At 36.4% G+C, this 23,671-nt stretch overlaps 2 protein-coding genes across 4 annotated transcripts; both read right to left on the bottom strand.

The window, feature by feature from the left end:
* Positions 1-839: 839 nt before the first annotated feature.
* LOC133861944 (NADPH-dependent aldo-keto reductase, chloroplastic) lies at positions 840-5,507 on the bottom strand. Its single transcript, XM_062297776.1, has 6 exons — positions 5,479-5,507; positions 3,599-3,798; positions 3,254-3,429; positions 2,601-2,844; positions 1,375-1,554; positions 840-1,212 (listed from the first exon to the last, which is right to left on the bottom strand). The coding sequence occupies exons 2-6, from the start codon at positions 3,716-3,718 to the stop codon at positions 985-987; spliced, it is 948 nt and encodes a 315-aa protein (XP_062153760.1). The 5' UTR covers positions 3,719-3,798; positions 5,479-5,507; the 3' UTR covers positions 840-984.
* LOC133861943 (structural maintenance of chromosomes protein 2-1) lies at positions 5,071-22,630 on the bottom strand. Of its 3 annotated transcripts, XR_009899091.1 has the most exons (22): positions 22,014-22,630; positions 20,777-21,457; positions 20,479-20,622; positions 20,080-20,370; positions 19,801-19,986; positions 19,556-19,720; positions 19,413-19,472; positions 19,002-19,064; positions 17,834-17,925; positions 17,470-17,566; positions 12,735-12,851; positions 12,418-12,636; positions 11,651-11,791; positions 11,213-11,380; positions 10,949-11,133; positions 10,712-10,805; positions 10,547-10,635; positions 10,166-10,391; positions 9,171-9,245; positions 7,348-7,509; positions 5,479-5,555; positions 5,071-5,270 (listed from the first exon to the last, which is right to left on the bottom strand). XR_009899091.1 is itself a non-coding variant. In XM_062297774.1 (21 exons), the coding sequence occupies exons 1-20, from the start codon at positions 22,329-22,331 to the stop codon at positions 7,390-7,392; spliced, it is 3,531 nt and encodes a 1,176-aa protein (XP_062153758.1). In that variant the 5' UTR covers positions 22,332-22,630; the 3' UTR covers positions 5,321-5,555; positions 7,348-7,389. The 3 variants fall into 3 exon arrangements, 2 of the variants coding, with proteins under 2 accessions (XP_062153758.1, XP_062153759.1); XM_062297774.1 differs by lacking the exon at positions 5,071-5,270 and having other exon boundaries at positions 5,321-5,555; XM_062297775.1 differs by lacking the exon at positions 5,071-5,270 and having other exon boundaries at positions 5,321-5,555; positions 7,353-7,509.
* Between the last annotated feature and the right edge of the window lie 1,041 nt (positions 22,631-23,671).

Here is a 23,671-nt window from a genome sequence, read left to right as displayed (position 1 = left end):
GAATGTGATGGTATGTTACGGTTCTGAGAGTCCTACATGGCTTATGCGAAATTTTACTTATGTGTATATAAGCTTTTAAACACCCTTTCATTGCAAGCTAATTTTAAAGTGTAAATATAAGATTCAACATTTTTACATTCACTAAATAGATCCCCTTATTTTTGGTCCTACACTTAAAAACTCAATTATGTAGATCCGGTTCCAAGAACTAGACTCTTAATGTCTTTAGTAGAATAAGCAGGCGTGAGAAACGTTATCATATCTAAATGTAATAGGAATTAATGGAATATGATTATTTGTTCAATAATATTTGAAGGAAAACATTCTCCCATTTATTGAGGGAACTAGACAAATTTGACATAATATTTCTCTTGAATTTTGTTTACTCTTAAAATGAACTTATCCCCACATTCCCTAGACTTGTAAACTCCATCCGTGAGCATGAATAAAACCCATTAAAACCTTTCAGCATTAATGGAGTTTTAAGGGGTAAGACAGAAAACAAAATGTTCCTAAGGTGCATTATTGTGTCGTTTTCCTTAAGAAATTATTTGTTCCCACCAAATTATAATGAATTGGTATGCAAAAGGTTACAACCAGGATATAATGGAGCCCAGAAAAATCTCTGTTGTTTGGTTGCGTTTTGCACAAACGAAACTTAACTTCTAGCAAGAGAGAGATTCGAATTTTAGAAAACAGAAAGCGTTTATTAAGACAGAAGAAGAAATAATTTTTATGCGTAAGAAAACTGGTTTGCCAATTTGACTTTCACTTTTTTCATGTGGGACTCTCTTTCTTTCAAAAATGCTTTAGTACTTTCCATTTAAAAAATTTCCAAACCACAAAGCAATTAATTTACATACTAATTTGAAAATTCTTTAACGTGGAGTACAATGGAAAACATGAAAAATAGAAAAAGAAAAGGTTGTGTGAATTTTTATTACAAGTTAGACATGCACTGCAAATGTAATGCTGTAGTTTGACTCAAATTTCATCGTCCCAGAGATCATGAATCGTCCTGTATGGGCTTGTTGTTTGATTAACAAGAAACTCCCCTCTCATGATCTTCGTCTCTTCCAACTTATCGATGGCCAGGATTTCTTGATCGTCCAACTTGAGATCGAAGCACCCCATGTTCTCCTTCATCCTTTCCTGATTGAAGCTCTTGACGATCACGCTTGATCCTTTCGATAATCCCCATTTTAGAGCGACCTTCGTATGTAGTTTGGAGCAAACTTAATTAGACAATCTTTTAATTAAAAATAACATGTAATAATAGAATGTTGTGGTACTTTTTAGCAATTCTGGTAATATTATTGGGTTATAAATTAAATATTAGGTAATTAAGTGTGGTGTAGGAGAGTTGTTGTGTACCTGAGCCGGGGTTGCTCGGTGTTTGAGAGCAATGGATTGGATGAGCGGGTCATCTATCACAGCTGTTGATCCCCAAGCATTCCCAGGCCCACCCAACGGTGAATACGCACTTACGTGGATTTTGTGTTCTCCACATGTCTCTCGGAGCTTGCTTTGCCTCCACATTGGATGCATTTCCACCTATTAATATTACAAGGAATATAATTAGTGGTTTTAGTTAAAAAGCTTTTAACAAGCATTAATTTACACCTTCATTCAAATTCTATTTAATTGGGCTGATGTGACAATAGCCACAATACCCATCAGTTTTTGAATTTTCTTATTTTTTAACAAGTGCTAATATATAATGCCTTGTTAAACAAGTGAGACAGATGTGTAGTATATAACATTACTTATATATTATACATATTCCAGTATGAGTAACGCTAAATACTACACTTTTATTTTACCCTATTTCACTAGGATGACGTGATAATGCTCATTATCCCTTGAATTTTTTTTTAATTATTATTATTTTAACAATGATTAATTTAAGAGGTTATAGGCATTGTCATAATATCAGCCCAATAAAATAACAATGGAATAAAAATATAATATTTAACATTACTCCATTGCATATGTGTGACAAAGCTCTTGTTTTTGGTCCTTCTGGATTAGGGGCATAGTTGAAGCATGTTTGAAAGTACATGCATGCCACTCTTTTGGGTACACTGTTGATTTCAATAGCACTATTCACTAAATCATTGACTTTTGCATGCCTCATCATATATATATATATATATATATATATATATATATATATATATATATATATTTATATTTCACGTCTTTTCGGTTTTATATATATATATACTTCTATTGGTATTAATTATAGCCAAACATGAAAATGAACGACACGTATGGAAGGCAAAAATAAGATAATGGAAGTTGATTTTCTCCATGGAGAGAGAGAGAGAGAGAGAGAGAGTTGATGGGAAAAAAAAGGCTAAAAGTAATTTTTATTTATTTATTTATTTTTGGATTTAAACAAATTTAGGTTGTTGACTTGTGGTTAGTTAATTATTGACTTAAATTCAAACCTATGTCACTAAGTTTGAAAAATTCGACTTTGCTGGTACACATACATTGGACTAAAATAATTGTATATTTGATGACAAGAGCGACCACAATGAAAATGGCATGACGACGCCGTTCTCAGATTTTTTCAAATGACCATGCTAGTGTACCTGATTGACGGCCGGAGGTACAGAAGCAAAACCTAGCAGCCGTTGGATCTTCTTGCTGGAGAAATTGCTGACACCAATGCATCTACACAACCCCATCTCCAGGCACTTCTCCATCCCAGCCCAGGTGGACTCAAGATCCAACGGTTCAAAGTCCTCTTCTTTGGGGACGGCATCACAAGCCCACGGCTTCAACTTAACTGGCCAGTGCACCAGGTACATGTCCACATATTCCATGCCCAACTTCCTAATTCCCAACACAAACCAAAAACAAATATTAGAATATGGAATCGTTTGTCATATTTTCTTGAAAACCGTCTTATCGAGGTGGATGTCCAAGAGCTTATATACATATATTTAAGCTACATGAGACACTTAAAATCGTAACATCTTATGCTGACATGAAGTAGAATTATAATTAAAGAAAGAAACCGATCATCTCTACTTATAAATTTACACTACTACCATCACCTTGGGTGTAACATAAGAGGGCTAAGTGAATTTTTTTTTTAAAAAAAAAACCCGTTTTCCAGCATCTATAATAGAGATTTGCAAAAGAGATTTTGGTGTTATTAATTTATTGTGAAATAATTATTCTCCAAGAATAAACAAGAGGATGTTATTATGTTAATGCGTGTGCTTATTATAGTGCTTACCCCAAAGTTTGCTTGAGGCCTGAAACAGGATCATGGTGATCACTACCCCAGAGTTTAGATGTAACAAAAATGTCTCCTCTCTCTACCGTCCGATCGAGGATTGCCTCTCTCAAAGCTTTTCCCACAGCTGGTTCGGAACCATAAATTTTTGCTGTATCAAAAAGCCGGTAACCCATCTGCAATGATAATAATATTACACAACCATGGATGATTGGATGTCAGCATTTTCATAGAAAAACATACCTTCCAAAATCACTAAAATTAGCAAACAAAATCAGAGATATATACATATATATATATTTTATTTGTTTATTTAGATAAATGGGCAAGTAATACATTTTCTACCTTGAGGGCCATATGGATGGCTAGCTCTGTCGTCTCCCTATCATTTTGGGAGGAATATGTGCCTAGTCCAATCAGAGGCATTGTTATTCCACAGTTCAACCGCACCTGATTGCTCCTCATCTCTCTCTTTCTCTCTTTCTCTCTGTCTCTCTGTGTAATGTGTTTTTAGGCCACAACACAAATTGGCTCTCTACCTCCGGCTATATATACACACAATAAAAGTCAACATCATCAACGGTTTCTTTAAGACACTTCAACCAAAAGAATTTTGTAATGAGACGTTAAAATAAATAATTGAAGTGTACAAATCAAAGCACCGGATCTTCCATGTCTATAGGGATTTTATCAAATGGCCCAATTCATCATCCGAAGGTACGTATATCGTTTTTTCAGAGGAAGTCGTTTTCTACTCGGGAAGAAGGAAAAAAAAAAACAAAAACAATTACATATTAAATTGAACCATTTTATTATATAAAAAGTCAACTAGTTTACTCTCAAGATAATATAAGCCATTATAATATATATTCTATCTTCCCCACTCCTTCCCTCCCTCACTTTGAAGCAAAGCTAGACTTGAAGATTTGATTTGAAAAAAAAAAAAAAACTGTCATTTCAGCTTTGTGGGTGCAACATATTCGTCTTTTAAATTTAATGAGATTGCTGACTCCCAACGCAGATGTACCTTAATAAATTAATAAAATAATGAGTGTTTGACTTGCAAATTTGTTAAATGAATTTTTCTTTTTCCTGCTTCAAGTCAACTGAGTTTTTAAATATGACTTACTTGTATGACATTACTCTTGTACTTAATTTTGGCTCCCAATTTGACATGCTTGAGAAAGTCAAAGGGATCGGAGGATGTTCTATGGTTTCTTCTTACATCTTCATTTTCGATCAGCCAATCGATCCCCAATTCATATTCCTCAGACAAGAAATCCCGCGAAACCCAGAAACAAACCGTGTCGATCATATTCATTTTGGGAAATCAAATGAAATATAAACGTGGATTTGTAATCCTGAGTGAGAGACACATAGGTTGTACTTGGCATGTACATAGGAGACATTCGCCACAATAGATGAGTTTTCTATGGCACCGCCAGTATGCTTGTCAAGATCTAAAAAATCCTGTCATGTGAAATAGGATTTTCTCATGTTCCAATGATCTTAGGCATTATCCGTTGTGGGCATGGTTCTTTGTGCCAATGACTTTTCTTTTTTTTCCGTACATCTGGATCTAAATTGTGCATAACTTTAGCTGGTATGGAACAAAGATCCCTAAAAACTAGAGGGGAGATTTTCATATAAGAAACCTTAGAACTTCAAAAGGAAAATCAGAGGACCAGTAACTTCACAGCTCATGCAGGTGGTCATTTCATTTGAATATAATATAGTTGAATTAATTGAATATGTTAAACTGAATTACAAACCTTATTTATTATGGAAAAATCGCACTTAACTCCCTTAAGACTTGAAATGACCAAAGTACCATTCTATTATAAATAAATAAATAAAAAGGAAGAAAGAAAAAAGAAAAGAGAGGAGGTATTAAAGATTGATCTGTAGCATTTAATAGAGGAAAGTGATGAATGTGTTGCAAAGGAAATCAGATCAGTAGCTGGAGGTTTGCAATTCTTTAGCAATGAGTTTGCAAATCAGACTTTGGACAGTCAACCTGACCAAACAAGAAGCTTTTAGGCTGCAGAAATAGGTTTTACTCTTAAGAGGAAGAAGCACAACTCTTTATACTCTGCTAACAAGAGGTCGTCTAAAATGGATTGTCAGACAAAGTGTATATCTACAGATGAACATACATGGAAATAACTTACAATATTAGGAATACAACAGCAAATATACAAGCATTGTATCAAGAATTCCTTTACCCAGTAATAAACTTCACTGGCCTGGATATATGGAGGTAACTGCAAACTCTCCATTAGCTTGACTTACATACAGCCACCTGAACAGACAATTTTTGGAAAATTAGAATAGACAGTAGTTAAAAGAGTGTAATCTTAAACCTCTATAAATCTGCATATGACTCCAAAACCCAAAAATCTGTCAAGCTTGGGATCCTAAGCAATCAAGATATCATTAAAAGCATAAGACGCTCTCAAGTACACTAGAATTACACAAGAGAACACACCTAACTAGGAGCAAAAAGAACAAGAAAATTATGAAAACTAATCGCCAAAGGATCAACAAAAACAGCTGCCGAAATATATAGAGTTTCGTTTGCGGAATAGACCACTAGAATGAAATAACTACTCTTATGGAATAGTCATTTTTTTTATTTGGTAGAGACCTATTCCTAAGAATAGTTAGTCCACCTAAGAATAGTTATTCCCACGGGAATAACTATTTCTTTACGAAGAGGAATACTCATTCCTCTAAAAAAATGAGAATAGACAACATTTCAAAAAAAAAAAAAAACCATTTTATTTTATTTTAATCCTTAAAAAAATAAATTAAAATGTTGAATTGTTGTAAGTGGCCGGCCACCCCCGATGCTCACCGTGACTGGCCTGTCCACCCCTAATTCGTGTCGGGCCACCCCCAATTCGCGTCGGGGATGGCCGAGAGTCTAAGGCCATCCCTGGAGCCTCTCAGGGGTGGCCGGCCACCCACAACAATTAAACATTTTTTCGTTAATTTAGTTTTAGAAAAAAATACAAAAATCATGTGATTTTTTTAGTAATTTTGTTTCAATTCCAATTAGGACATATCTTTTGTCACCAACTAAAGAATGTGAATAACTATTCCATTTAGAAGTGAGCAAAATATCCGACTATCGCCTACCGACCGCCACTGACCACCTCTACCGACTTATTTTGGTTGGTTAGTAGGTATAGATTTTTATTTTGACTTTCGGTTCGATAATCGGTATAGGTGATTTTTTTTCCCCTTTCGGGTTAACTGAACTGACTTATAACCAATCGACCAAACCGACACTAGAGTAAGGAATAACTGATTCTAAGGAATGGGCATAGGAAGCTCTATACAAATACTCATGCTCACAAGTTTCCCAGCCACAAGCAAACCATGTGGAGTCATATCGTGTTTGAGCATCCAGCAACCCTGATCTTACTGGTCAGAGGAAGAAGAAAACAGAGAAATTTTCAAAGGTTAACCGATTGTTAACCCATTTTTAACCGACTTAACCCACTACATTTTAACCGTTTTAACTGAAAATATCAAAATTAAAGGTTGTCGAAATAAAATCGATGAATTAACCAATTTTGTCGGTAATCGAACCGAACGAATACCCACCCCAAATTTCATTCCACACACTTTCATTCCTAGTAATAGTTATTCATTTTCCTAATGAAATATCCATTCTGTGAACCAAATGAGGCATTAATCTCAATCTCCTCCAATGTCTTCTCAGTCTTCAAAACTTCTATTATTCATTTTCCTCCATAAACACCATAAGAGGCACGAAAGTACCATCTTCCACACAACAGCACTCTAAGTGCTGCTAGCAGTCCACCAATAAGCATACAAGTCGACTACTCGTCTAGACATAACCCAGGACAACCCAAAACAACTGAAAAAGGCAGTCCATATTGCATAAGCAACCACTCTGTTCATATTCTTATGGGGTGGAAGGCCATTTGATGCAAAATCATCAATATACTCACTAATATTTGCAGCTAAGATCATGGGTTTAGATTCCATGGGATTCATGAGCTACCAAAAAAAAAAACATAACTCAAAAAATATGTTCTCAACACACACACACACACACACACCTTACTAGAATTAAATGCTAAGACATCACAAGACAGCATCGATCACTTGCTCTGCTTAGCCGCAACAGTCCTCTGAACAGTGGAAACACCATCCACAAATTTTGTCCGGAAAAGCACATTAGCATTGTTGAACATGCCTTCTTTTAACGAGACTACAATAAACTGCAAAAACAAAAAACCAAAGAATAGAAGATTACTCCCAACTAGGCTTAATGTAACAGGAAGCTGATTTTCTCTAATAACATCCCCACTCAAATTTGATTTTCGGCACGTCATTCTTTGACCTATCTTTCTACAAATATGTTGAATTACTAAGCATTTATATTTCAAGAAAGGGGGCCCTCTTGATAATTCCAAGTGTAGAAAAGCTACACAGGGACAATCATAATCACTGATCTCTCGAATGCTTACTAATTTTATAAAAAGCTTTACTGTAGGCCTCATTTATGCTAAATTGGGTGCTATCAAATGTTAAATCTTATAAAGTCATCTGGTATGGTAAATTACACTTTATTTTCCTAATTAACTGGAACAATTAAGACAAGAAATTCTTCTCGTTAACAACTTAGATATCAAATATTCATTCCTTTGTATATGACATTTAAAAAAGAATAAAACATAACTTTTTGGTACAAAGCAAAAAAATAAAAATAAAAAAATAAAAAAAGATATCAAATTGAACTGAATTTAAAGTACTAGACCCCATAATCTCACTTTTGCAAGTAATGAACTTTTCAAAATTTCACTGAGAATTTAATAGTTTTTTTTAAAAGAAATAGCATCTTGCATTGGTCAAATCTATATAGGACCTAAAGTGTGGCACCCTAATCATATGGAAAAGTAAAAGTTGACCTTTAAATGCTCTTTTGTGTGTGTGCGCTTTTTCTTGGTTGAAGTTAATCTACTTGCACAACTCTACTCTGCATGTTCTATCAAATAGCTGAGATGATAGCTGCTGGTTGAACTCTCCATGCAACACATGACGTGACATGGCAACTGCCATTTCTCTCTCTCCTCTCTCTCTCTCTCTCTCTCTGGCTAGGATGCTTTTGTATTGGTTAGTACCATAGAAGCAACATTCTAATAATTTTGCCAAGCAAAAGGTTTGAAATTGTTGTTATTAGAATTTGCATACAGTATCTATATTCAGCATATATGGTGCATATTGTAGCCTTGCCTTGTATCATATGATACAATTCAAATACAATATATTCCACTACATTTATCCTTGCTTTCAAACGTTTCATGTATGGCATATCATCTATTGCACAAGCAAACATAGCACACTTCAGGCTAAATGTTCTATTACTAGACAATCAGTTGACAGAATTTCATAAAAAAGCCTCGAGTAGTTTCACTTTTAAGATCTAAGACTTTTATTCCTCTTTCTGCAGGTATCTTGAGTCAAGCATTGATCCAAGCAACAACTTTCACTCTCCTTTTCAGGAAAAAATTGGGAACTGACCAAGCAATAATATATACACGCATTGAGAAATAGTTATGGCAACTAAGTGTTAAATTACCAAAACCCAAGTAAACATCATATCCAAAGGGGCCAAATAGAGTCGAGCAGCAGTTTTCATGGTATGCCTCAGCCAAAATGAATAATACTTTTCACAATGTTCCCAAAGTTTTTATTTAAATAGATCCACAAATAAAAACACTATGTTCTACTAATTTGATATGCCTTATGCTCTACAAATTTATGCTTCATATTTCTATAAAGTTAAAGCAGAAAGTGAAGAAGAAAAAGAGAAAGCATAAAACATCACATAAATCAGAAGCAAGCATTAACCCTGCGAGGATGGGAAGTGTCATGAAACCTGTGAATGTGGGAAGTGAGCTTTTATCATTCGCCCAATGTTCTGTGTGTGGCTTAGATCGAGAGCTGCATCGACCTGTAAACCACCTCAAAAAACAAAATCATTTGCAGATCCATCTGAGAACAACTTTTTGCACTACATGACCCAACAAATGATAAAAGAAAATAGAGCTCCATGAGGAAACTCAAAGTTTCTCCTCCTCTCTTCCAATCTCACCACCGAGGCCCCTTCAACCACCATAAACAAAAACTTCTTTGCTTCCACAAAACACCAACTCTCTATCCCCAAAGGAAACAAGAATCCAGAATAAAAGAACTAAATGGAGTTGATGCGAACCCAAGGAAATCAATATATGCATTCGAGTAAAAGAAAGAGAGATTTAGAGAGAGAGAGAGAGAGAGAGAGCAAGCTAATTGGGAAATTCAACACTATGTATGAGAGAGAGAAGTGTTGGAAATGTTGTCAAGTTGGAAATTAAGAAAGAATTAACAGGGGAAGCATTAAAATTTAATTAAATTCACAATTTTCAACTAGTTTAAGCTTATGGAACGGTGATTAACAAGACCAAATAAAAAATAATCGAGAGGGTGGAAGTCTTCAACAAGTTACATCAATAGTGGACCATTGACATTAATTTGCAAATCCCAAAAAGATTTTTTTGACCTAATTCGAATTTTATCTAGTTTTATATTATTGGAATTCAAAAATCCCAGCAAATTTTCCAAACTTGTCCAACTAGCTTGACAAAGGAATCAAAATGTACCCAGCCCCACTCAGTTGGGATTAAAGCTTAGTTTTTTTTTTTTTTTCTTGATAAGTGGGATTAAAGGTCAGATTTTATTTTTTATTTTTTTATAGGTAAGCAGAGATAATCCTACGACTTTACAGACTAGTTGAATCAATTATGAAATAGGTATTCCAATTCAGCTACTCCAAGAGTAGTAGGATTATTGATCACAGATCAAATCAGTAAGAAGAATTTAAGTTTGTAATACCTCATCCAATATGTAAAGTGGAGCTGGTTTAAAAAGGAGCAGTGCCAAGATTAGAGATAATGCAAGCAGAGATCGTTGACCTCCACTGAGTTCTGACAGGGATTGTTTCCAAACACCTCCAAATGCAACACGAACCTCAAGACCATCAAGGAAGCTGCATCCTTCAGGAGGTTCTAGCTTTGCCATGGTTCCCGGTAATAGGGTAGAGAAGATGGATCCGAAGTCACTGAAGCAAATTAACAAAATTCTGACAGTTAAGTGCCATCAAACTCTCTGAAATAAGAACCAGTTGAACCATCAAAATGATGGGAAAGATAGATGATCACTCTGAATGTCATTAAAAATTAACAAGCAGAAGATCTAGAATAAAACACGACTCACTTGTTAACTTTAACCCAAGTAACTTTTAGTGTTTCCTTCTTCTTCTCATCTAGCTCTTCAATTACCTTCGTAATTTTTGACTTGTCATTCTAGGCAAAACAGAACTAGAGTAAGTAAAGAGAAATCAACGTACAAGAATGTTTAGACAGATTAGCGGTAACCAACCTCAATGATGTTTTTCTTAGACATCAACTCATTGTACTCATCTTCTGCTTTCTCAAACATTGCCATTACTTTCTTGTTCACCCTTTTCTCAAGGCTTCACAGAGGAAAACAAAGACAAATATACAATAACCACTTTGCTCCATAAAAGACATTAACCAGTCGAAGAAAACGGTATTAGTAGCGAAACATATAACTAACAACAATTTACATAAAAATGAACTTTTCTAAGTCACATACCCTGATTGTTCGGCCTGCAGTTTCTCAAGTTCTTCCCTTGCCTTCAAAGGATCACGAGATGCAAAATCATAATCAGTCCCACTTCTTCCAAATAGCAATTTCTCTGACGCAATCCAGGCATGCTTCTCAATCAGTTTGTCTACTTTTGTAGAGCAATCTTTCTGTTCCATCTCCATTCGTTTTACCTAATAAAGAGAACCAAAGGTGGATTGGTTAGTAGATCAAGTTAAAGGGAATACATGAGGAGGGAAATTAGCAAATTACCTCATTCTCCATTTTCTTCCTCTCAAGATTAGTCTCACTAATTTTATGTTGAAGTTTCGCCTGCTCCCTAAGAATACAACTGATTTGTGAGTCACATTCCTGCATCTTTGAACGGATCAGATTTAGCTCAGATTGCGCCTGACCATGTTTATTCCTTGTGGCAGCAACCTGCAACACAGAGGCATGAGACAGTAATTTTTACAGCGCAGAATTTGTCAAAGCAAATATCTGCATTTAGCTGCTGGTTCCCTTGCTGCTCTTTGCAGGGGGCCAGCCCTACTGTTTCTTTGTGTTGTTCTGATATTCATTAGTGTTTAGCCGCAGGTGCCCTTCTTCTTGTTGTGCTGGAGGCCAGTCAGCTGTTTCTTTGTATTTTTTTTTTCTGTTCTTAAAAAATCTTACTTTCATACCAAAAAAAAAAAAAAAAAAGAGGTTTACCTTGGATTTATGCTCTTCTACTTCTGAAGTGAGACTTTCGATTTGTGTTCTCAAAGAAGCTAGTTGAGTCTCTAAGGATGCACGTTCCTCTACAACAGCTTCCATTTCCATAACAAGCCTCTCCTTCTCATTTTCATGCCCCTACTAGCCAGCAAAACCAAGTCGCAAAAAATCAAAGAGCTATTAAAAATCAAACACTATTAGCTAACTGAAGCAAATGGTAATAACAATTAGTTACTAAATGATTTCTGAAATAACAGTGAACTCAAGACCTCTAAGTATACGCGAGCATTCCAAGAGGTTTTGTGTTTGACTCACACATAACTCCCCTGTATAAAAAACATTTTTGACAAATTCACCTCTAACAATTTTTAATTAGTTTTATAAGAAATTGGAAGAAAATAGTATATGAATGCTGTTACAACATGTAACCTGAAAGGAAATACTTCTAATTAACATAAAACCTCAAGGAGTAGAGTTATTGATACCTCCTTGAGGTTTCTATCTGCCCACTATTTCTTTTGTTTTTTGGAGGTGGAGGGGCTGGGACATAAGAAAACTTCAATGCAATAAAATGGCAAGCGAAATACGTTATATGACTTAAACTAGCCAATGTGAAACAAATTTGACCATCATAATCTGCAAGATTAGGTTCACAGTACTTCGATGTGGAGCATTGACAAGTAGTAGGTTGAGGGAATATCAGGTGAGCTTGCCTAAAGATTATACACAACCTTATGACAAAGCTCAGCAACATCAAAACCTACCTTGAGAGCTTTGGAAGATGACTGCATTTGAGCTTTAATTGCCTTAATCTTTTTCTCCAAATCTTTTAGCCTGCCCTCCCGATTATTATCATGCTCTTTGACAGATTTCTCAAGCAAAGAAACTGTATTTACACAGTTTTCATACAAAAGTTGCTTTTCTTTAGCCGCCAATTTTGCTTCTTCAAGCTCCTGCTCAATCCTCTTCACTATTTCACCAAGCTAGATTGCACCAAGAAAAAAAAAAAAAAAAAAACAATTAAAACTAAATATAACTCATAAGTACATAGGTCACATGTGAGAGAGAAAAAGAAGCAAACCTTATGATGCTCATTTTGCTCAGCCCTGCCTTCAAATAATTTAAGGTCATATGATTTCAGCTCCAACTGTGCCTTAAGGTCCATGAACTTTTTCTGATGAGGCAGGAGCTCTGCAATCTGCAAGTGAAGATAAGAAGGCATCAACAAAGATATAAAAGCAGTAGGAAACTGTATTCAGCTATAAGAGAGAGAGAGAGAGAGAGAGAGAGAGAGAGAGAGAGAGAGAGAGAGAGAGAGAGAGAGAGAGAGAGAGAGAGAGAGAGAGAAACCATGGTTCATATAAAATTACAATGAGAAGATAAGCAAGATTTTTCTAAATTTAAGATCATTTTTAATAGAGGCAACAATCACAGCACATGATCTGTGGATATGAACATAAGGGTTAATCTCCAACACTAACAAAACATGTGTTCTATGTAGATGAACATAAGTGTTGCATTCTGCATTCGAATATGGACACACAATGTTGGGAACAAGAATGCTTTGAAATCCGGACACTGGAGCACAACTACTTAAGCGTGTGCTATTAAATGTGTTACATTAATATTTGTTTATCATTACATCAAAGAAACTAATAGCTTTAGAACAGCTTCAACAACAAAGAAGACTTATCACTTCTTCTTAGGGCTGAGCATCAACTCAGAAAATGCATCTTCCAGCTTCCGTCTCCGCCAGAGTCAGAAAACCTCCAACGGAGGTGATTTTCAATCCACCTCCAACTCTGAGAGATTGTTGGAAGAGTCAGAGATGGGGCTAAACTGAATGGGCTTTTTCCTAGTTTTGTTTTATTTATTTATTTATTTTGTGGCTTTTGCTGCTTTTTTTTTTTTTTTTTGTCAGAGATCTTCGTCTTTGGCGAAGACAACAAAGATCTCCTTATTTGAAGATGAAGAGTTCTTCGTCTTCATAAAAAATGAAGACTTCTTTGTACAAAGATCTCTTCATCTTTGACAAACAAAAACTTCTTTGTCTTCAAAGACAACAAAGACCTCTTCGTCTTTGACAAATTCCAGATTATACTAGAGAAGTAAATGAACCTAAATTCTAATTTGATATTTTGAGATGGAAATGTAATGTAAGAAATATTGAATTGAATGGAAGTAGATTAATAATCTGCATATCCAACCCAATATATATGAAAAACAGAAATACAAAGATGGCTCATTCAAGGTGCCAGCCTCCAGATTACAAATAACAATCTTTCTCCACACATATCTCCGATCTGCACCTAATCCCTTAATATAAAGGGGCTTCAACTCCCCTCTCAAACTAACTGCCCACTAAGCCCTTGATTCCAGCAGCCATAAAGTTCACTTACAAAACATACAACCCAATCACAAAACTCGGACCTATTAACACATTAGCTATACACCTACAAAATACGTTAGCTATTATTAGGCCCATAAAATACTTCACCCCTTCAAAGCACCTTACCCACAAGGTGCAATTTGAATGGAAACCATTCCTAACCAAATTCAGCCCAGCGTAATAACCATTCCACACGTTCCCACTCTTTTTTCCATATTTTTTGCCACGCACTGCCAACTTCCCTTCCCAATTTATTATGCTGCCATAACTTTTCCTTGAAATTACCTCCTGTCTTCTTTACTGCATTAGCGGAAGCAAGCTATTACCATAGTTAGCATAGCAATCCATTTTGGGCCTAATTCTTGCCGCCCCACTCCTCTATACCTCTGATCACCCGAGTTCAATTCTTTGCAAGTTGCAAGAATTTCTTGAACCTTGGAAACAATATCAACAGAAGTGGGACCTACACTTACCATTAATTCTAGACATGCATCAACATTATTACATGATGCTAGAATATTTTGTCCTCATGTTGGTGCTTTGTCTTCAGTAGCCATTGAGACTATCGGTTTCAACAATTTGAGTAGAAGGCGAATGCAACTGGGTGATTCCAAAAGGTGATCATCTGGACTTTCAATGGTTAAAACACCAAAAAGAGCTGCAGCGGCCAGATTGCTTGGTAAGTCTCCAAAACAGAGACCCAATGTGACGTCCCACATCGCCTGGGAATGAGGATGTGCTTATATGTATAAATGCACTCTTTATGATACAACGCGTTTTAAAGCCGTGATGGCAATGAACCTATCAGAACTCCGCAGTTAAGCGAGCCGCTGCGAGAGCAATCCTAGGATGGGTGACCTCCTGGGAAGTCTGATATGGGGAGTCAAAAGCGGACAGTATTGTGTCATTGGGGGTGGATCGTTACAAATGGTATCAGAGCCATTGCCCAGCCTGAGATGGTGGGAGCGTGCACAAGCCCAAGAGGGTTGCCGGAGGGCACTCGCTGGGATGCCAAGAATGGGGTGATCCCATGAGGGTCGCCAGCGAGGACGCTGGGTCCAAAGGGGGGGTGATTGTGACGTCCCACATCGCCTGGGAATGAGGATGTGCTTATATGTATAAATGCACCCTTTATGATACAACGCGTTTTAAAGCCGTGATGGCAATGAACCTATCAGAACTCCGCAGTTAAGCGAGCCGCTGCGAGAGCAATCCTAGGATGGGTGACCTCCTGGGAAGTCTGATATGGGGAGTCAAAAGCGGACAGTATTGTGTCATTGGGGGTGGATCGTTACACCCAAGATAACATTGGTTTCATCCTGTACGCTAATCCCCCCTTGTTCCCTTGGACCAACATCTTTATCCATTATTTAAAGTAGCTTTGACTCTTCAATTGAGTCACCTTGCTACTACACCTGTTGTAGTTGTTCTTCAGGCACAACGTCAAATACTTTGCTCGCAATCTCCAGAAGCTCAAGAAGATTGTCCAGCCCACACCCCCATCTGGCGTGAGTTCTCCACCATTCATGCATGAGTACTTAATGCAATCATCATACATTCTTGACTTTGGCTCAATTGTAGGGTGAGATCCTCCCATGTCTAGCTAATTTCTGGATTTTCTTAATGTCGCCATTCTGTTTGTGAACAGCGTGTACTCATTGCCATTGTAGGATTAACCTGGCTCTAATACCACTTGAAATGAACCTACATTCTAATTTGATATTTTGAGATGGAAATGGAATGCAAGAACTATTGATATTGAATGGAATCAGATTAATAATCTGAATATCCAAGCCAATACATATGATAAACGGAAATACAAATAGGAAAACAAAGATGGCTGATTCGAGGTGCCAACCTCTAGATTACAAATAACAATATTTCTCCACACATATCTCCCATCTGCACCCAATCCCTTAATATAAAGGGGCTTCAACTTCCCTCCTAAGGTAACTGCCCACTAAGCCCTTGATTCCAGTAGCCATAAAGTCCACTTACAAAACATACAACCCAATTACAAAACTCACACCTATTCACACATTAGTTATAAACCTACAAAATACATTAGCTATTATTATTAGGCTCATAATAGAATATTGGAGTTTAACCTCAATCAACAATGGAGATTGGAGATCGAAGGGTGTTTAGTGTCTGGGAAAGCAAGAAGGTTCAAGAGAGAGAGAGCCCAGACCAAAATACAAACAATGCAACTAGGGTTCCAAGGAAAGAAAAATTTATAGTTTCTCTAAAACAATGTAGTTTTAGACACAGGAAAAAATTTATTTAAAATAATAAAAATCAAACAACGTTGTTTAAAAAATAGGGTTAAACACCCTTTTCGTACCTATGGTTTGACAACATTATTTTTTGCCCCATATACTTTTTTTTGTATCACATATGGTACTTGTGCTATGCAAAAAGACAGAAATGGTACCTCCGTCCAAAACTAACGTCTGGCCATGTCATCAGACAGGTGTCGGTGTAATAATACGAAACCTGTCCCCTAGATGCAATGTCAGCGCTGACGTGGCTATCATTTTTTATTATTATTATTTTAAAGATTTTAAAAAAATAAATAAATCCTTAAAAATTAAAAATTAAAAAAAAAATGGTAGCCACGTCAACGCTGACGTTGCATTTGGGGGGACAGGTGTCGCATTATTACACTGACATCTATTCAATGACATGGCCAGATGTTAGTTTTGGACGGAAAAATCTGTGATACAAATGAAAGCACAGGAGGCAACAAATAAAGTTGTCAAATCACAGGTATCGAAAGGGTATATAACTCTAAAAAATAAAAAATAGTCATGTCGGGTTGGGAAGTGTCGGAAAATCCATTGACCTTCCGACCCGACATTTGTCAAAATTGAAAGATGGCTTCCAACATCCAACATGCCCTTTGTCGGAAGCCGACCCACTCGTGTCAGGTCCGGGTTGGAAGTCGGGTGGGCAGGTTTTGGCCCACCCCTGCTTCTTTTGCACATTATATAGTACAGGCAAACTATTCTATATACAGATACACAAGTGTCGTTATAAAAAATTACAGGCACAACAATCTTTTAATGGGAAAAATTTCCTGAATATATATGTAACAGATTATACCACTCATAATATGATTGGAAACTGTTTCATATTCTGTCAGCACAAGAAAAATGCAGCAGTCATAGTTAAACATACCAAACATCAAGGGTATAAATGCATTTATATGACCCACATATTAATAGCCATTACTCATGTAAAAATTAAGTTGGGAGGGAACTCTTAAGTTACTCCAATTGGGTAGTTAATGCAAAAACAGACACATAAAATACGTATTTCACCAGTTTGCATATAAAGAAACTTTCCTGATAAGCACAAGAAACAAATTTTCTTTAAAACTCTTTGCCTTTATTCTGGAAAAGATGAGAGGATGTTCAAGGTCTACCTTTGCTTCAATTTCAGACAACTTTTTCTGATGTGTAGAAAGCTTTGATTCAGCCTCTGACAAATGATGAAGTTGCCTTAACAAATCACCACCACCCCTATGGCAAGAAATGGTTATTTTATAAGGTTGGCTAGCAGAAGAAGACAAAAAAAAAATACTTGAGAGCATCTTCTAATGAAGCATAAAAGTAACATCAGCTTTAAGTTAGAACATTGAGCACACAAAGCATGTAAAGAACCATATTAATTTTAAATTATTGGCCAGAAATACTAAAAATCTTATTGAAGAGAGAGAGAGAGAGAGAGAGAAAGAGAGTATTTACAAAAGATTTATGCATGCCAGTGACAAATTTCAAGTGACTTACTTGCGGCTTCCACCAGTCAAAAGACCGCTTGGCTGAAATATATCACCTTCAAGAGTGACACTAGGGGTGTGAATTTCCCTATTGAAAGCAACCTATAAAACATACGAGAAAGTGCAAGTCAAATTGTGCTTTTATTGGAGCATTGTTACCCTCAGAGCTGGGTATAATACCTATGATTACCTCATTTTCAATTCTAGGCTTGGGTTTACACTTTCTAATGGTACAAACATAAATTTTTTTTAAGTATTGGCTCTAAGGGAAAATATCAAGGAAATCTTTATGATTTGTGGGATATTTCTTGGCTTGAGAAAGTGGCATGTCAAATGCTCGAGGACAGGACACTTGTGTCCAACCCTGGCAAACACTAAGTTGGAAACTTATATAAGACAATTTACAAGCATTGTATAAGGATACCATGCATTTTTCTTGTGTTTGTTTTATGATTTATGATTCCATTGCTTTCGATAAGATAACCATAGATAAATATGTGTTTGTTATTGTGCCTTCGACACGCTGTAAATACTGGAACATTGTATACATATATACACTTACTGAGCATTATGCTATATCAAGGACAGAACAGCAGGCAATAGCAACGAATTCCAGATTTTGAATGTAAACAAATTAAGATGTAGACAAATGCCCATATGCTCTCAGCTATTTTTGCCAAAAATAACTATGTTAACATTAGGTTCATTCATCACTTGAAAAAAAAAAATCTGCACCTTCAATTCCACAATAAATGAAAACTTAGATATGACACACATTCTAATGAAACAAACTCTCTTCCTAAAATGCCTTTAGATGAGCCAAGAAAGGTGGGTCCAAATTTGAAAAGACGCAGGTTCAATTTTAAGGGTACCATGGAAAGTTAAACTGATAAATGTTTTTGTTTTTAGAAACTTACACATATTTTGAGACAACTGAATGAGGAAAATGAATCATCTATTGTGGGATGGAAAGAGCACATACTTACTACTACACTTTTTCAAAAGCTATTGATCAAACTAAAAATAGTTCAAAACTTCAGCACAGTTAGTAACTCCATGCAAAAAGTTTTCCAGACAGAACAGCAAATAAAATATGCCATCTCCAAAGCAATAACAACCACCATAACTTGAATCAAGTTGCTCAAACAATGATGTAGATTAATGCAAACCAAGCATACCTCCTTTGCAGCATCAATGGTCTTGCAAACAAAGGTCGAACCAAATACATATTCCATAGCACCCTGCAACACAAACTTTTAGGAAGAACATATTGAAGAAAGCCCTGCATACCCATATGTATATTTCCATTATCCAAGAAAGGGAGGAAAAAAGGTGCAGAAGTTTATCACGACTCTACAGATCTGCTGTTTGTGACTACTATGCGAACAGCCAAAAGAAAAATGCATACAACAAAACTTGTAGCACCTACTTTGTTTTGGTGCAAAAAAAGTGCATCATAGAACTTACTACTAATTACGAAAATGTATAACAGCATAATACCACAGCATAAACATCAACAATTTAAATTTAAAATGAGCAGCACACAGTTAAGAGGCTTAAAACATCACACGGGCCCACTGGAAGCACACCTTCAATTCCTCCTCATAGCCAACCAAAGAAAGCGCCAGTTCTGCATTCTCCTTGCCAACCTTAAATTGCAAGAATAGCATGATTACCACATTAGGTTAACTGAAAAAGATAATTGTGGAGGAAGTTTGATGCAGTGACTAACCAATCTAACAGCAGCATGTCGAACCCTAGTGGGGACAGTGTGGGACTGTATTTTATTCAAAGGTATAATTGTCACTCTTCTTCGAAGGTTGCCATTTTGAAGCAGTTGTTTTCCAGTATTTTCTGAGTCTACAACAACATTAAACATCTTTCCACCAGCAGTAACCTGAAAATAACTGAACTTGTCAGAATCAACTTACCAAATTTCAGTTATGAAATGTAAAATGAAGTATCATGCATGCTAACCTCTAAGGCAGTCATTGTGGAGCTATCCTTTACTTTGATGAGTTTTGCTATCACACCTTTTACCTTTGACCTGTCAAAATTCTTCTGAGGGTCACGGTATGTGAACTCAACATTTGCCAATTGTGCTGACAGATTACGTATTTCATCCTTCAACTTCTGTACCTGCTCCAACTCAGATGCACGATCCTGAAGAAATATTTTAGTTTTACAGAATAAATAACCAAATTGAGATTTATATACTATACCACTGGTGGAGATAATCCTCAAAAGAGTACCAACCTTTTGTAGAGCCTCCATCTGTCCCTCTTTACATGGAAGAGACTCCAATGCCGTTTTAACATTCTCCACATCCCTTCTTCTGGCATTAAGCTCATTCTCTACAGAAACAGCTTCTTCACGCTTTGACATTAATTGATGTGTTTTCTCTTTCAGCTCCTTCTCACAATGGCTTATTTTTGTTTTCAACTGTTTCAATTCAGTTTCAGCACTCCCAACAGCAACCTTAGCATCACCAAGTTGATCTTCAAGGCATTTCTCCTCATTTCCACTGCTTTTGCCAGCTAACACACCCTACCCATAGTTTTTACAGAATCAAATTCAAAATGCAATCTGATTTGCAATCAACTGAAAGCAATAACAATGTGAACAGAAAAAAATGCACAAAGGGAACATATATACCTGGTAATCCTTTTCATACTCCTCCAAATTCTTAGAAAGTTCCTCAGCCCTCTTTTTCAGATCAGCTGCTCCTTCTTCAGCCTTCCTAACAGCAGAGGCCTTCTCTTCTACAGAGTGCCTCAAATCTTCAATATTACTCACAATCTGGAACCATCAAGAAAGTCTAATTAAAACAATTCACATAATTGGACAAAAAGGGGGAAGGGATTTTTTTTTTTTTTTTAGGAAACAAAACCTGAACAGATTTTTTTTTGCAACTACCAAAAAGATTTTAAAGTGAATTGGAGATTAAAACTACCTTTTCAGCATTTTCTTTTTCACTTTTGAGAGTGTCCTCTTTATTGTTCAACACAGATACTTCCCTCACAAGATCTTGAGAAAGTGCATCAACTCTCTGTGACAAAGATTTAACTTCCGTACCCATACTTGCTTCCTTTTCAGCAGTCAATTTTGATATTTTAGTCTCCATCTCCTGTATTTCTGCTTGCGCACTTCCCACATTGTCATCAATCTCGGCAATCCTGGCCTTCACCTGTTCCACCTCACACACTGCATTGCCTCTAATCCTCTCTGCTTGAACATATTCATAAGCAATGCAAAACCTTTTAAGTCGATCCAAATCAGCATTGCCATTAGCCCATTGCATGTACTGGGTCCGTTCTTTCCTCAACTTCTCCAAAGCGGGCAGTATTTCCTGATCAAGAAGCTTGTTAATCTCATCAACCTTAGTCTGCTTCTTCTCAAGCGTTTTCAATGCAGACTCTTTCTTCGTCTCGTACATTCTTGTCCCAGCAGCCTCTTCAAGCATAGACAGAATCTCGGGGGGTTTCATATTTAAAACCTTGGTAATGCGCCCTTGCATTATGAGAAAATGTGGATTGTTTATATTAAGCTGCACCGAATGGAAAAGATTCTGCACCTGACTAGGCTGGGCGAGTTTTCCATTTATTAGATATTTGTTCCTCCCACCAACCACAATCTGCAAAATTAGGCCAATAATTGCCACTAAACAATTTTTATTTTTTATTTTTATATAAGTAAGAAAGATTTTATTAAAAAAAGCGTAAGGCACTTCTAAATAAACAGGGAGTATACACAGAAACTACCAAAGCAGACTACAACAAGAAAGAAAACCCAACAACCCTAAAAAACCGAAGCCCTCAAACCCAAAACCTTCCGGAGACCCCAGCCCACACCACATATTAACTCATAAGAACCAAACATACTCACTAGCGCTTGACAGCCTGAAACTTGTATTGCACTAGAAAATCTTAAGCAAGCGTATCCACAAATTACCATTGAAAAAGCAAATACACTTCCACAATGCTAAAAAAGAAAGAAAGAAAGAACACCCCCCCCCCCCCCCCCCCCCCCCACACACACACACACACAACGCACAACCCAGAATTCAAATCTACGATACCATACTAAGTAAAACCACCTTCCTGACTAAATTTCCCACGCATTAATCTAAGAGATTGAATAAAACGTAATCTAATTAATTTAAACAGAAATGAGAGAAATTGCAGGCGAACCTGTCGGGTAACAGTAATTTCCGGGTGGTCCTCGTAACCGAGGGGGCTCCGACTCCTATCAGAGTTATCGAAGACGATGGAGACGGTAGCCTTGGTGATCCCGGCCTGGCCTTGCTTGTACACGAGCTCCTGAAGATTCGAAGCCCTAACCTGCTGCAAATTCGTGATCCCCAGGACGAAGCAAATCGAGTCGAGAATGTTCGACTTGCCCGACCCGTTCAGCCCCGTTATCGCGTTGAAGTACTTGTCGAATCCCGGTACCACGGTCCTCGTCGCGTACGACTTGAACCCCTCCAAGCATATCTCCTTGATGTACATGGTTCCGCAAGATTTCTTCACCCAATCGAAACCCTAGGAATCGATGGAATTGTACGGAGTGGAATTGTGGGGAAAATTAGTGTTAGGGTTTTGGAGATCGAAACCCTCGAGATGGAACTGAATTTTGAAAGTGAAAATTATGGAGATTTTAGCTGTGTGACTGTCAGATGCCAAAAGACCACAAAGGCGGGAAAATACTTTCGCTTTGGTTTTTCGAAAAATTCATTAACGTTTATTTTATTCCTTTTGGGCTCGGGCTCTGCCCACTTGATCTAGCACTGGTAAGTACTAAGTATCAAACATGGACCCGTCCGCTTTGGTTTGGGCTTTTCCGGACCTAAACACAAGTGAATTGTATAGTCTCACCTGCGATGGAAAATGTTAAATGTTAAAGTATTAATTAAATTATTAAATTTATCATTTTTTATAAACTTAAACTTGTGAAATAAGAGTAATGTTAAGAACCATTTTTTTATTCTCAATCTATCTTCTTAAAGTTATTTGACTTTTAAAATCAGCATTGGATCAAAATTCAATAGTAATTCACCTCAAATTTAATGATAATTTTAAAAGTCAAATCAATTTGAGAGAATAAAAAAAAATTGAAAAATTCTCCTTACTATGACTCATGAAATAAATGGTAAGATGATACTTAGTTGGTCTGGCGACTATGTGAACCACTAAGAAGGCAATTTGTTTACGTGTTGCCAATTGATTCGTTCTAACGTGAAAGTGTGAATATGTTGCATAACCTTCCATTAGAAAATGGACAGAAATTTCTTAAATAATAGTTTGTACAAAATTTCCTACAAACCAACTTCTAATAATAATGTGTCATTTGCATGTAAAAAGCACTTTTTTTTTTTTTTTTTTTGTAGGAAGCACATATTTTTTTTAATTGCATTTGCTTCTCACATGCTTTTTTAATAACATCAATGACAAATGTCACTTTTAGAGGCCGGCTGGTATGAAATTCTTACAAACCAGTTTGTATAAAATTTGTATTAAAATAAAAAATCAAAATCAAACGAAACAAGGGACCTAACTTTATAACGGTGAAACCACACAAATCTCTCGTAGTCTCGTAGATTTGAAAACATAGAGAGTGATTTTATAAAGTTTCAAACCAATGGGATTGATTTAGTTTTTTTTTTTTTTTTTTAAAAATAATAATAATTTTGTAAATTTATAAATTATCGTAATTTCAGAGTATGCTTATTAGCACCGCGCGTGGACCATGGACAACAAGCTGCACATACACTGTTAGACTATTTTTACTTAATGATTTTATCTTATTTTTAAAGTATAGAACAGGCAGGGACGGAGTTAGGGGTGGCCGG

The sequence above is a fragment of the Alnus glutinosa genome, chromosome 2 (genome assembly GCF_958979055.1).
Source record: "Alnus glutinosa chromosome 2, dhAlnGlut1.1, whole genome shotgun sequence".
In the NCBI taxonomy this organism is placed as follows: Eukaryota; Viridiplantae; Streptophyta; class Magnoliopsida; order Fagales; family Betulaceae; genus Alnus; species Alnus glutinosa.
The sequence above is the reverse complement of the archived record's forward strand: the minus strand, read 5'-3'. Positions and strand labels throughout refer to the sequence as shown.

Bases quoted from the DNA above. Each gene is read 5' to 3' on its own strand.
- LOC133861944 (XM_062297776.1), bottom strand. From the start codon at position 3,718: ATGAGGAGCAATCAGGTGCGGTTGAACTGTGGAATAACAATGCCTCTG. The intron at 3,430-3,598 runs GTAGAAAATGTA...TTATCATTGCAG, and splicing joins CCATCCATATGGCCCTCAAG to ATGGGTTACCGGCTTTTTGA. The intron at 1,213-1,374 runs GTACACAACAAC...CTACATACGAAG, and splicing joins ACCGAGCAACCCCGGCTCAG to GTCGCTCTAAAATGGGGATT.
- LOC133861943 (XM_062297774.1), bottom strand. From the start codon at position 22,331: ATGTACATCAAGGAGATATGCTTGGAGGGGTTCAAGTCGTACGCGACG. The intron at 19,721-19,800 runs GTTAGCATGCAT...AGTTATTTTCAG, and splicing joins CCACAATGACTGCCTTAGAG to GTTACTGCTGGTGGAAAGAT. The intron at 10,806-10,948 runs GTATGTGACTTA...TCCTCTGTGAAG, and splicing joins CTGCAGGCCGAACAATCAGG to CCTTGAGAAAAGGGTGAACA.